Genomic DNA, 14,354 nt, shown 5'->3' on the forward strand with positions numbered 1-14,354 from the left:
AGTCACTCGCCTAAAAGACGAATGCGTGGGCGTTGGAAAGGTTTTATTTTGTAATTTTTTTTCCTCCTCCTTTCTCAAGATGTTTTTTTTTGGTTGCAAACCGATCGAAAGAAGCGCCTCTCAAGTGTTTACGCTTGTTGTTTTAATTTCCATCATATATCTTCGACTGTCAGCGATCGTTGGGATTTACCTTCAACATTAATTTTCCCATCCCCCTAGCCAAGTCTTAACGACTTGGCCATTAAAAATTTACACAAAAAAAGGGTGCAACTTCGCGGTAAGCCAAAAATGTGTCATTAAATTGGGTGACTATGAGGGTCACTCTGGGTAAATACTAGAAATTGGCAAGGTAAGGTCATACTTCATAAATACTAAGAACAAAGGCCTTTTATTCTAATATTTATTAATAAATACTACCAATTGGCAAGGCATGTGGTAGAATAGGTCACACTTGATTATTATTTCAAGAGAAGGGTCACACTTAATAAATACTAGAATTTCTTTAATTTTGTTCTAGTTTAAGGACACCACTGGACAACTGCCTTTGATGGCAGCTGTCAGCTATTTGGGACTCGGTTTTCCGGTTTTCTCATGGCTCTTGGCTACTATTCCTGGCTCCAGACCCAGATCTGCCAAAGACAACTGGCAGGGATGATGGGTGCCCCAGTGCAGTCAATTGACCGCTAACTGTTGCAGGGACAGTTGCCCGACAGTGACTTTGGTTTCGAAATTTGTGGCAGCCACAACGTGTGGCAGACAGCTTAAGACGCTCCCTGACAGCCTAGGGTACTGTGCATCTATGTATGTAGTTGGGGCTTCGGGCAGGGTTCAGGGGGGGTTCAAGGGTCCTTCAGTCAGGATAAAGGCCGTGCCGTTGACAGTCGTCATGCGCAGCTACTTAGACGGACATAAAATTATGATTACAGCCAATGCCACATGCTCCACATACCCCTCAGATACAAAAAATAGATGAAACCTCAAAGACTCAAAGGCAATTCATTACAATAAGCTCACGAATGTGCCATAAAAATGGCAGCTCTGCACTCCAACCATGAAATTGCCAATTCGAATCCGGTTTTAGTTGTAAAAACTTTCATGATCCCCACATTAATAGAATATGCCATGTACTTTCCCACATAATCTCTCATCTTTTATACATACATACATCTATATCTATGTATCTTTTTTTGTTTTTTATTATTTTTTTTTTTTTTTTGGCAAGGCCATTATGGATTGTTCTCACTACACCCACAGGTTTTAAGATTTTGGGGAAATATTTCTTTAAAGAGTAGGTTGATATGTTTAGGTTATTTATTATATTATTAAATTATAATTTATTGAAATAATTTTATGCAAGATAAAGCTTTGTAAAAATAGTTTAATACTATTTCTTTATTATGGTAGGGATTATTTAGAAAGGTTTTTTTGTAAAAGGTTTATATAGTCTAGTTATAGGTATAGTCTATTTTAAAGGCCAGAAAAGAACTAAGTACCGGGTATTGTATACATCAGTGGCGGATTTAAGGAAAAAGGCCCAGTGGGCAAAATTTTTTCAGGGTACATTGAAGGGTATTTTGAAGGGTACAACCCAGAAAATTTGACAAAAAATCTTAAAAATATTTTGTTCCCAGATTTTGATGCAGATATATGGAGAATCGATCCAAAAATCGTTTAAGGTATTCCGTTCAAGAATCGGATGAATATTTCCTAAGATATGGCCTTCGCAGTGGGTTAATGGGGCTTCCCATGCATTCTGCACATTTTGAAGGGGACAGCCCAGAAAATTTGACAAAAAGTCTTAAAAATATTTTGTTCCCAGATTTTGATGCAGTTTTATTAAGAATCGATCCACAAATCTTTTAAGGTATTCCGTTCAAGAATCGGATGAATATTTCCTAAGATATGGCCTTCGCAGTGGGTCATATGGGGCTTCCCATGCATTCTGCACATTTTGAAGGGGACAGCCCAGAAAATTTGACAAAAAGTCTTAAAAATATTTTGTTCCCAGATTTTGATGCAGTTTTATTAAGAATCGATCCACAAATCTTTTAAGGTATTCCGTTCAAGAATCGGATGAATATTTCCTAAGATATGGCCTTCGCAGTGGGTCATATGGGGCTCCCCATGCATTTTGCACATTTTGAAGGGGACAGCCCAGAAAATTTGACAAAAAATCTTTAAAACATTTTGTTCCCAGATTTTGATGCAGATTTATGGAGAATCGATCCACAAATCGTTTAAGGTGTTCCGTTCAAGAATCGGATGAATATTTCCTAAGATATGGCCTTCGCAGTGGGTCATATGGGGCTCCCCATGCATTCTGCACATTTTGAAGGGGACAGCCCAGAAAATTTGACAAAAAATCTTTAAAATATTTTGTTCCCAGATTTTGATGCAGTTTTATTAAGAATCGATCCACAAATCTTTTAAGGTATTCCGTTCAAGAATCGGATGAATATTTCCTAAGATATGGCCTTCGCAGTGGGTCATATGGGGCTCCCCATGCATTCTGCACATTTTGAAGGGGACAGCCCAGAAAATTTGAAAAAAAATCTTAAAAATATTTTGTTCCCAGATTTTGATGCAGATTTATGGAGAATCGATCCACAAATCGTTTAAGGTATTCCGTTCAAGAATCGGATGAATATTTCCTAAGATATGGCCTTCGCAGTGGGTCATATGGGGCTCCCCATATACATAGCATATTAAAGCTTTACTCCGTTTTGGTATCTAGCCTTTTAGTCTAAGATACTCTAAGAGTTCTCTAAAATCTAGGGCTATCATACAGTATTTTTTGGATATTTTTTCAAGACCCTGTAGTGGAAGCTTTGGTATTTAGGGATCTAGTATCAAATATAGTTTTAAATCTAATAAACTTTTTAATTTCTTTTCATTTTCTAGACAATTTTTTCCTTTATGATTTGAAGGAAAAGAAACAAATAAAAAGTACCGGGTATCATATAGATTTTTTATGGATTTTTACTAATAGTTTTTTTGTGTGATTTGGCATATTTTAACTAGTACCTAATTTAGTATAAAATCACACTTTATTTATAGACTTTAGGAAGCTCTCCTCTTTTATGATTTAAAGATTCATCTATTATTCACATAAATGCAAAAATGACTTTACCTTTTAGTTAATATTCCCCACAATTAAATTTCTATATTTTATACGATTACGCCCACATTTTCAGCAAGGACCTGCCTGAGGGGTATATCTCAGCCAACACATCAAATAATTAACCGCCCACAATATTCCACAAAATGAAGGGCCAGGACTTGGGGACTCGCTTTCATATTTTCACCAGGATTTGAATTCAGGATTCAGAGAGAAAACAAAACAAGGAAGCCCGCACCTCTAATCCTGTTGACTTTTTAAGCCTCTGCCATTGTTGTGGATATATCCCGTATATATTATAGACTCTAAATACATATATATATGTATGTGTGAGTATATCCGATGCTTGAGTTCCGGGCTCCACAATCATTAGCTGTAACATTAGCGTCTGTCTTGCGGTTGCAAGTTTTGGGTTGAGACCCGAAACGCAGAAACGCCACCGCCTTCGTCCTCAAAAATCTCGCCAAGTCGTGGCCGAAAGAGATGGATGGCTGGCGAGGGGAAAGAGACGGTTAGATGGTGAGATGGCAATGGTTAAACCTATAAAACCACGTAATCTCCAAGCGAGTTCTTTAATTATGCTGCACACAGAGCCACTGTAGGAGCAGTAGGAACTGGAACTTTGGCAGCATCAGGTGGCAGGTGGGAAAATGTAGGAAAAACGAGGAAAACTCCAAAGAGGATAGAGACGGCAGGAGGCTGGCTGAGGACAGGACAGTAGAGAAATCCTTCGTAGCGGAGAGAGCAAACAAAATGTGAAGCGAAAGCCGCTTACAAAACCGCAAAATGCTACGGACATCTTTTGCCAGGAAAGCGCAGTGGGCAAAAGGGGTTTGAAAAAGGGGGGCAGGCAGGACACCCCCGGTGCTGCCTCCAAGGGTGGACAAAAAACGGCGACTCCAATGGCCACCAAAGGCAGCCATTTTGAAGTTTTGGCCTCCACATCTGGCTGGGATTACAATGGAACCTGGACCATTCTGGAGTTGGAGTTTGGAGATACGACCAGATACGGACGGAAAAAGATACAGGACGACAAGGACATGGCTAGATAAAGACAAGCCCACCAACAGACAGAGACAACAAACAAACAAACACACACATACACATACGGAGGAAAACAAACAGCGATCCGGACAACACGGATGCCAATGCGAAACCATTTTGCGGATTTAATTGCCGTTAACATGAGGAGGGCAGCTTCATTTTCACTTCCCACACGGCTAAAAAAAGGATGTTCGTAAAGGACATAAAGGATATTTTTCTAAAAAAGTTTAAAGATCAAAGGAGCAAATCTAAGAGGTGTTTTCGAAGCTAATATGTATTACTTTTTTTCACAAAATGTGCCCAGATCAGTATAAATTATAGCAATGTGCCCGTATTAGGAAATTTTTGAAGAAAAATATTGTTTCTTGATGAGACTGTTTTTTTAAAGGTTATAAAGACTATTTATTTCCAAAAATTTAAAGACCAAAGGATTATTTCCCAGGACCAGTGCCCAGATCAGCATAAATTGTAACAATGTGCCCATATTAACATATTTCTGTTAAGGGGAGGGTAAGGTATTAAATTTTTTTTTTTCCATTTTTTTTTTATTTTTTAAATTGAATGCATAATATCTGAAGAATATTGTGTCAAAATTTCAAGTCAATTAAAGCAAAATTGACGAAGTTATTAGTTATTGACGAAGTTGCTTGCAAACGTTTTACACTGGATTTTGTTTTGTTTAAAACTTTAAAGCGTTATTCCCACAACTCACGTTTTCAAAGTCGGTGCCCCTCATAACTTCAAAACTACTTCACCGATCCTTTTGAAAATTTAAACACTATTTCTGTACATATTTTACGAGGTAACGCTGTCGAGTTTTTTTTTTTTTTGTTCATAGTTTTGATTTCGCAATGACAAATAAACCGATTTTTTCCCAAAAAATTGAGTTTTTCACTTCAAAGTCTTCGAAAAAATTAAAAAATTGCAATTTTCAAAAAACCTTTACAGCGTTACCTGGGGCGAACTATTATCTAACGAATGAATTTTCATTTTTTGATTACAAATGATCCAGCACCGAGTTATGAGGGGCACCGCAATTCAACTTTTTTTGGCGACACGTCCGGACAACTGCTACCATTGCCATATTTTTAAATATTTTTTTGTAAAAATTTTATTAAACATTCTTCTAATGTCATACTTTAATATACCGTTGGTTGAATAAATAAATTTTAACTGTGTCGTCAGGAAAAAAATCACAAAAATATGGTTTTTTTCGCATGATTTGACCTTACCCTCCCCTTAAGAAAAATAATGTTTCTTGATTAGAAATTATTATTATAATCATATTTGAACATTTTATTTCTAAAACACACACCCCCCAAATTTTAATATAGATTTTCTTTAATTTTCCACTTTCCACTATAAATATTCCCCAAAATATCTCCCAGTGCAGATGCTACTTTTTCTCCATACGGATTTTCGCAACATGAGCTCCAAAGAGAGCCGGACTCGCTGCCGGAGATTAGAGGGCAATCGCTGACATCGTGGACTTGTGGAGGTTCCACTTCCATTTCTTTGCTTCATGGCCACAGAAAAAATATAAATTACAGAGCCAGGATTCTCAAAACTTAAAGTTTGAATTTTAAAATTAAAATACAACGAAGAGGAAATATTGATAGTGTTTGTTTTTTAAAAATAGTTCAAAATTCATGAATCTTTCAGATATTTTAGAAAATATATGTGATATAAAGATATATAGAAAGATATTTCAGATTTGTAAAGATATTATTATAGAAAAATAGTATGTATATAATTTTTTCATAAACCTAACTAAGCTTGAATGTCAAAGTTTTTATTTAAGATCATGTTTCAAACATAATAATAATAAATTCCAAACTTACCCATTAGAATCGCCAGGCGAGAGAGGCTTAAGCTGCTGATCCGATCGGAGGTTGTCGCTGATTAAATAATCTACAAATAAATTAATTAAAATTAAAATTAATATTCAAATATAAGCTCATTTAAAAAATTAAAAAAAGGAAATAAATTTCGATAAGCCAACAGTCTACTAACGGTTTCTGTTAAGAAGCTTTCGGACAGGACGAAAAGCTTCAGTTTCGAAGCGAAGAACATCGAATGCTTTTCCCAAAAGACGAAAAGTTTCACAAAAAGCTTGGGACCAAAAGCTGGGATATGTGTTATGTAACTTCCCTGCTTGGAATTTCCCTATATTGGGATATTTCTGTTTTAATATATATTAAAGGTAATTTAATTCAATGGGAAGTACCTAAGCTTTAATTATTTTTGCATTTAAAAAGAGAGAATAAATATTGTGATGGTTTTGGAGAAATTTTAAATTAGTAAAGGCATTAAAATAAAAAGGAATTTGGAAAGAAACTAGTTGATTTAAAATATAATCATAAAATAGACACATTTATATAATACCTTTATAAAATAATTCTCCAAAAACATCTTCCAGACTATCTTTGATAAGAATCAAGACTAAATGTTAATATTTTTACAAGAAAATGCCCACAAGCCTCTGCTATTTTATAGCTTCTTATTTTTCTAAATTTTTTTTCAAAGTCTTTTTAATAATTTGTTATTTAAATTTAAAATAAAAACAACATTTTAAAGTCTCTGTTTTTAAATGAGCTTCCATAATTTTCGTGTGAATATATTATCTGTTTATAAACCCGAATATAATGTGCTCCCTTTGGAAAAGTTTATTTTTTCTTGGAAAAGCAAATACTCTCCCAAGGATTCAGGTTCCTAATGCTATTCATGGTAGCCCCAGAGGGAAAAGGTCCTGGGAAAAGGATCCTTTGGAGAAACTCACCCTTTTGCAGCTGGCTGGTGGGGATGAACTCCTCGTGCTTCTGGTCGCCCTTCTCCTCGTACTTGAGCTTGTAGTCGGAATGCTTCCGCAAGGACATCAGCAGGGATTGGGTGCGGGGCGGGATCTCCGGGGGCGCCGGCTCTGGTGGCGGCTCCTCGGACTCCGCCGTACCGCTGCTCCGGCTACTGCTCCGAACCGGATCCACGCCGGGATTCTCCTCGGGATGGAGCAGCTGCTTCAGCTGGGGATGCCGCATGGAATCACTGCTGGAGCTGGTCATCTGACTCAGTCGGTTGAGAGTGCTCCGGGCGGCGCCGGAGTTCCGGTGGCTGCGGTTCGAGTGGGAATTGGAGGCGGCGGTCGAGGACGAGGCCGAGGCTGGCAGGACGACAGGATCACTGTCGTCGCCCGGAAATTTGCTGGAACTGAGGAAGGGATTTGTACTGCGCGGCGTATTAACGGTGGAGGTGACCCCTCCTCCACCCAGGCCTCCTGATCCTGGCAATCCGGCGGAGTTCTGGATGCTGCTGCCACTGCTGCTGCTGTTGGGGAACAGACCCAGGTTGGCGTTCGATTGGTACTTCCCGGCCGATACAGTGGACACTTTGAGCGGTGAACCGCCCAGCGATGTGCGCTGCTGGTGCGGCTGGGCGTAGGTGACTTCGGGGGCGGGGCCGGGCCCGGGGGCAGGGCTGGGCGTGGTCTCGTCCATGGAGGATTCGTCTAAGCGGCGATCGCGTTGCCTCAAGTAGTCGGGTTCGCAGTCCGAGTTATAGTGTTCCATACCTATAAAAAAAATATTAAATTAATTAATTTTAATTTTAAAAATATTTAAAATACATTAAGTTTTATTAATGTTAATGTAATGTATAAGTGTTATTAATATTATGGTAGATACTTAGTGTATACTAAAACTAAAAGACCAAAAAGCTTTTAAAAAAATACTAAAACTCACAGATAGTTGTTACTTCTCTCCTTCTGTATTTTTGTTAAAGCCTTCAAAAAAATACTAAAACTAACAGATACCTGGTACTTCTCTCAGTCTATCTTTCTTTTTATATTAAGTACAAATATTTAAATTTAAATTATTGTCACTCATTTTTAAATAAAAACTATATCAATAAATCATATAATATTACTTTAAATATTGATAACTTTTAAATAAATCGTATTTGCGATTGAAATGTATTCGATTGACTGACTCGAATATGAAATCGTGAATAAAAATTTGATCAAAAGCCAACTGAAGGCCATGTGTTTACGTAACGATCAAATATTTGCGGAGCTGGGACCTCGTTGGGACCACAATATGTCCACAATATATGCACACAATACCAACAATACCAACAATACCAACAATACCAAATATACCAAATAAAAGTATTCCCAACATGTTTATTCATGTTTGCGTGGGATGATGGCTTGGGTTTTCAGGGGCTGGCTTTTCAATTTTCCCGCGAGAATGACGGCCCAATGGCAAACAATTTGCGAGCCGTCGACGTTGCGTTATTAGGTTGTAAAAAATGAATCGTAAATTGCATTAAATATTAACAGACAATAAAACGAAGCGAAACAAAAATGCAGGCATGCCGCAGAGGCGGTGCGGTGCGGCATAAAAAGGGCATTCGCTACTCGCAGGTCGCGCCACTCGCCAGTTGCTGCGATTTGCGTTTTATGCTCCGATTAAGTTTGCCTTTGATAGGAGGGGGTGGGGGGGAGGGGGGGGATTAATGTCAGTGGGGGGGTCACGGGGGGGCAGATCAGAGGATAATGTCAGAGGATGTAGCATTGTATCGGCCATTAGGCTGGCGCTGCCAACTTGATTGTAATTGAATTGCACACTGCTGACGTTCGCGGAGCTGCCATTCGGTAGAGTACAGTAAAGACTCCTAATAGAGGACTCTATATTTAAATTTATAAATATATATATATACTATATATACTAATACAAAAAGACAGACTTTAAAGGCTATAGACTTTCCATAAGATTACTTTTTGAAACAAATATTTTATATTTTTAATGAAAAAAAATTATTTAAAAATTTCAGAAAAATATACAATTTTTTAAAAACAATAATTCCCTTTCCCCTTTATCCACTCATCACTGTGCTTCATCGGTTACATTGGGCGATTTACTCAATTCAATCAGGGAACTGTCAGAAGAGCACCTCCCACAACCACCCACCACCACCCAAAACCCCACTTAACCCCCCACCCTCTGGCTGGGCTCCAGCTGTCCCCTGCCCAAATCCCGCCCCATTCCACTCCGCAGCCCAGCATCTTGGCCAGCTCCATTTCAGAAATTCAGTGGCAAGCGATTGGAATCGATTTGTGTGCTCTCCTCTCGGACTTTGGTTATTCGCATTCCTGGACACAGTTGGGCCACCGAGAGCTGAATAATTCAATTAAATAAAATAATGAATACGAGGGATGCCCGGGCGGGCGGATCGACCCATTTCTAATACGCTTTCCCTACGTCTAAGCTGTATTTCCTGCCCCTAATTCCAATTTAGAAACACTTGGACCCTGACTTCCATAGGACCTCCATTTGGGGTTTATTTATTAAATTCATGGATGGAGTTTAGTAATTAGTGTTTCGAAGAGACTTTATTTGAAAGGTTAAAGATTTCAAAGGTAAACTAAGCTTGTCAGGGAGCTATGAGCTCAGAAGGGGGTATAATAGCATGAATTACTTGCAACATTCTGGAATCTCACATATAGCCCCTTCCATTGTCTATATCTTTTTCATTTCTTATACGATCTATGGGGGGAGTACCTTAAACGATTTTTATATCTATTTCTCATGAATCTGCATCAAAATTTGAGACTAAAATATTTTTTAGAATTTTTTCTATTTTTTTGGGGGAAGACCCCTTGCCAAATCCTGGATTCTCATATAGGGCATCTTCCAATTTCTGTATCTCGGTCAGTTTTTTGCCGATCTATGGGGGGAGTATCTCAAACGATTTCTATATCTATTCCTCACAAATCTGCATCAAAATTTGAGACTAAAATATTTTGTAGAATTTTTTGCAACTTATGTAGGAAGAATCCTTGCCAAGTACTGGATTCTCATATAGGGCATTTTCCAATGTCTATATTTCTGCCAATTATAATCCAATTCTTGACCGGAATACCTCAAACGATTTCTATATTTAATTTTAACAAATCTGAATAAAAATCTAAGAATAAAATATTTTTTATAATTTTTTTCAATTTTTTTTGGGAGACCCCTTGCCAAATCCTGGAGTCTCATACTAAGCATCTTCCTATGTTTATATCTCTGCCGATCTCATCCGATCTATGGGAAGAATACCTCAAACTATTTCTATATCGAATTTTTGCCAAATTTATATAAAAATTTGAATTTCAAACACTTTTTAGAATTTGTTCCAATATTTTTGGGAAGACTCCTTGCTAAACCCTGGGTTCTTATATAGGTCTATATATCATTCTCCGATGTGGTATATCTCCGCCAATTCGATCCTACACCGGAGTACCTCAAACAATTTTTAAAACTCCTAATCTTCAAAAAATTTTCTAAGTTATTATAATATCTTTAATTTTCATAATAAATACTCACTTGCTAGTTGCTGACTCTGGAGGAGCAGCTGGGCAAGTAGCTGGGTATCGAAGGCCGTGGCCTGTCCGGTGTTCTGGTACTCGTCCTCGCTGCTACTACCGTATCCATGGCCATGCCCCATACCGTGGCCGTGCCCCATGCCATGCCCGTGGCGGTGGCTGTGCCATTCGGCCGACCTTTGCCGCCGCAGCTGCTCCCCGCCGCCGGAACCGGGTATGCCGCCACCCAATCCCATTCCGCCTCCGATACCGCCGGAGGCATAATAGTATTCGCTGCCGGCAGCACTGCCGCTGCCGCTGCCGACCCGTTTACGGCCAATTGTGCCGGAGTGACTGCTGGACATGATTGCCGGGGCCGGAGAGTCCGGCTCAAGAGGCTTTCCGTGAGCAGTGGTTTCCGTTTTCCGAGCAGTTTATCCTGCGACGAGTTCAACGCATCGTTTCAGTGGCACAGTGCCGCCTCCAGTTGGCGGGGTGTAGCAGCAGCCTGGTGGTGTAGCAGGTTCATGTCCATATATTCCAGGGGACGGGGGGTGGGAAGGCGGCGGGCAGGATAACACCGGAACAGGACTGGGCGGAACAGGAGTTCGCTTTAAGTGCTTAACCGAATTAACGCTGAAACGATAAAAACGATAAAGTGTCAGAGAGCTTCGGTCGGTGGTAAAGTGGAGAAGATAAAGCCATAAATGCACGAAAATGAAAATAAATAGCAGCCGGTACAGTACAACCTCCTCGTATTCACAACACCACCCACACACCACCCATTCCCTTCTATTGCCCATTCCCGGGGTACTTTCACTTTGACTTCTGGACGTAAAGTGAACTTAATAGCAGTTGCTGGGAGGCCTCCACTCTCGACGGTCCTTTGTCGCAGAGTCAGTAAAGCGCAAATGGCTGGAATCTCTGGATTTTATAAACTATTATTAAACATTGAGATGCAGAATTGTCTTATTTTGTTTAGAATTTAGTTTTTTTAAGGGTTTAAAATAGCTAAGAATAAGCCATGTGCTTTTCGGGACTAAGGTGGAGAACTAAGTTTTTATCGATACTTTGAGTCACGAGCTACCGATATGTCCTTTACTCCTTTGGTATAAAATGGTCTGATTTTCTTTAGAATTTAGTTTTTTTTAGGGTTTTATAATAGCTCAGAATAAGGTAATATGTAGATAATAAGCTTATCAGCTTGATGAAAGATTAAAATCGATATGCTTCTTACTCCTTTTGTGTCTTGATATTAATATTTAAACTATTATTTAACATATCCGTAAATATTATAAAGATGTATCTTCTTATTTTGTTTCAGATTCAAAAGATTCAGTCTTTTAAGGCTTAAAATTAGTTACAATTTGGTGATAATTATGACCTGCATCAAAATAAGTGCTTTTTCTCATCGATACTTTTAAAAGTTACTAGTTACCGATATGTCCCATACTCCTTTTTGGGATGAAGTGTGTTTCTATGACTCAATATATTAAATGCTTCATAAGAACTTACTGGTGTATAAGCTCTAGTTATTTGAACTAATATTAGCTTAGAATTTAGTAACAAGTATGAAATGCTTTGAACTCTCTCTTTTTGATTGATCCTTTTATTAGTCACTAGTTACCGATACATTCCTTACTGCTTTTAACCCAGAAGTGGGTTTATTGTATATTTCTATAAAAAATCTCATAAAAACTATGAAGACACGTATGGATAGTGCATATTTAGATTTATTAGTATAGTCCTAAAATATGGTAAAATTTATGAAAAGCATGAAGATCATGTTTGATCTTCTAACCCTACTCCTTTTGGTTTAAAAGTGGGTTTATGTTTCTAAAAAAATATCTTAAAAGTTACCCGAGAGACACCGTATGATTTACCGTATATAATATATTCAAAAATTATTGTTCATTAGTTTCTTGTATTTATTTTAAAAAGTAGTTATTATAACTAAATATTTTTATAAAAAAGTCAAAGTATTAAAACAATAATACTACAATATAATTAATATATAAAAATATTAACATTGGTTATGTTTTTCAGCCTCGAATGCATGTTTTAATATTATAATTAGTAACATTTGTAAAGTTCCTTTATTTATTTGTTGTATAATTCATCAATAATACTTATAATAGATGTCAAGTGTACATTTTGTGAGATCTTAGATGAAATACTAGAAGCCAAGTCAAAGGTTGACCTTGAAATAAAGGCCCAGGAACTGCAAAATGGCCAAACTGGCAGCTCTCTCTTTTGGCCAAATACCTCTGCTTATGACTGCCTCCTTGGCTCGGACAGACAATTTGACTTTTGATTTTGATGAGTGGGCATTTGAATGCAATAAACAAGTGAGGAGCACAAGTGGGTCATTACTGACAGCCTCGACAGGATGCGGGTTAAGGCTGCCAGGGCTCACTGGCTCCGAAATGCAAAAGCACAAACGGCACAAAGCCCGTCTCCTGGCACTGGGTTACTAGCTATGTATACTTATTCTATGGACTTGTGTAAAGAGAAGTCTGTTGAAGGCATGCCAGGTTCTTCTTTCTTTGTGGCTGCCTGTGTGCTTTTGTCGATTTTCTAGTGGCGGCACCTCTTGTGGGGATCTGGCGAATCCCAATGACTTGGTGGACTGACGCCGCGCGGCTCCCGGTACGACAAATACACCGGCAACGGCGTGTCCTCCGGCAGATCGTCCCTGGCCAGTCTGGAGTTCATTAAATGATTCAGCTTCATTGTCACCTCGTCCTGGTAAAGTGACTCCGGCGAGCGGAACGGATCGATGGATCTGCGCCCATTACTCATTTCGTCCGCCAGACGCCTGGCCAGTTGGATGTGTTGGATCGTATTCTCCATCCTAGCTCGGATGGTGATGTCCGACGACCCCGATTCGACGCTGCTACGCGAGTAGTCGAGGTCATCTTCCAGGTCATCCATCGATGAACTATCCATTTCCTTGGATAAACACAAAAATTCCTAAAAAGTTTTCTCACAATATTCTCCACAAAATTTTTGATTTTTATTTCTTACCGTTTTGTAATTTTCAGCTTTTATTTAGAATTGTTGAAAGTTTTTGGCCGAAAAGTTAAAAACGTTATGTGACATGTGGCTTTTCCACGGCCTGCTTCTTCTTATGCTTTTCTTAAATAGTTGAGCTTTTTGGTCACTCTATTCCAGGGCTTACACTTGATTATTATCGATTATCGTTATATAAGTGATATAATTATGTATTATTATATTCTTTTTTTATGCGAAAGTGCGGTTCTAGCTTTAGTTTATTTTAATTTCACTTATTTAATTTATTTTTAAGATATAATAATGTTTTAGCCTATAAAAACAAATCATAAAAATACCTAATACTTAATAAAACTTAGCTTAATATAATACAAACGTTTTATTTAACAAGATATTACCATTTTTAATGTCAGATTAAAGCCAATTCCTACCGAAGTACAATAGAAACTTGTACATCCCCGAAAATCAAACATGATTTTCCAGGGCTGCATTAAATAGTGCCACACTGCTACTGTGGTTAGTGTTGTACAATTCCAAAGGACACCTGATATGGCTTTTGCGAATAAACAGAAAAAAAAGCCTAATCGAATGCCATTTAATTGGTAGCCCGACGACTGCAGGTTCTCCAAGCCAAAAGCCAATTGCTCCTGAAACCATTTTCTGTACTTCCTCCACCCTCCTAGCCCCCTTCCTAGAGCACTTTGGTGCAATGGCAAAATGCACAATTTCGTCTGGAAAATGCATATTTGTGGCATCCATTTGTATGGCTTTGTTGGGCCCGAAAGTCCGAACCGAAAGATAATCAAATACGCATTTCTCTTACTCTCTTTTTGCCGCCGC

The 14,354-nt window shown here is 38.4% G+C and overlaps 2 protein-coding genes across 4 annotated transcripts in view; both read right to left on the reverse strand.

Annotated features, from left to right (window-relative positions):
- Ten-a (tenascin accessory) overlaps positions 1–11,138 on the reverse strand; it is a 163,677-nt gene extending 152,539 nt beyond the window's left edge. For both annotated transcript variants that reach the window (XM_043210106.2, XM_043210105.2), the window contains exons 1-3: positions 10,525–11,138; positions 6,942–7,727; positions 6,004–6,073 (exon numbers count right to left, since the gene is read on the reverse strand). In XM_043210106.2, the coding sequence (XP_043066041.2) occupies positions 6,004–6,073; positions 6,942–7,727; positions 10,525–10,867 (1,199 nt within the window). In that variant the 5' untranslated portion in view covers positions 10,868–11,138. The remainder of the gene's footprint in view (positions 1–6,003; positions 6,074–6,941; positions 7,728–10,524) is intronic.
- A 1,441-nt stretch (positions 11,139–12,579) lies between these two features.
- Positions 12,580–13,647, reverse strand: LOC108134315 (uncharacterized). Of its 2 annotated transcripts, none has more exons than XM_017254576.3 (2): positions 13,530–13,647; positions 12,580–13,475 (listed from the first exon to the last, which is right to left on the reverse strand). In XM_017254576.3, the coding sequence occupies exon 2, from the start codon at positions 13,449–13,451 to the stop codon at positions 13,080–13,082; it is 372 nt and encodes a 123-aa protein (XP_017110065.1). In that variant the 5' UTR covers positions 13,452–13,475; positions 13,530–13,647; the 3' UTR covers positions 12,580–13,079. The 2 variants fall into 2 exon arrangements, with proteins under 2 accessions (XP_017110065.1, XP_017110066.1); XM_017254577.3 differs by having other exon boundaries at positions 12,580–13,454; positions 13,530–13,639.
- Positions 13,648–14,354: the final 707 nt, after the last annotated feature.

This window comes from Drosophila bipectinata, chromosome XL, assembly GCF_030179905.1.
Source record: "Drosophila bipectinata strain 14024-0381.07 chromosome XL, DbipHiC1v2, whole genome shotgun sequence".
Classification (NCBI taxonomy): Eukaryota; Metazoa; Arthropoda; class Insecta; order Diptera; family Drosophilidae; genus Drosophila; species Drosophila bipectinata.

Bases quoted from the DNA above. Each gene is read 5' to 3' on its own strand.
- LOC108134315 (XM_017254576.3), bottom strand. From the start codon at position 13,451: ATGGATAGTTCATCGATGGATGACCTGGAAGATGACCTCGACTACTCG.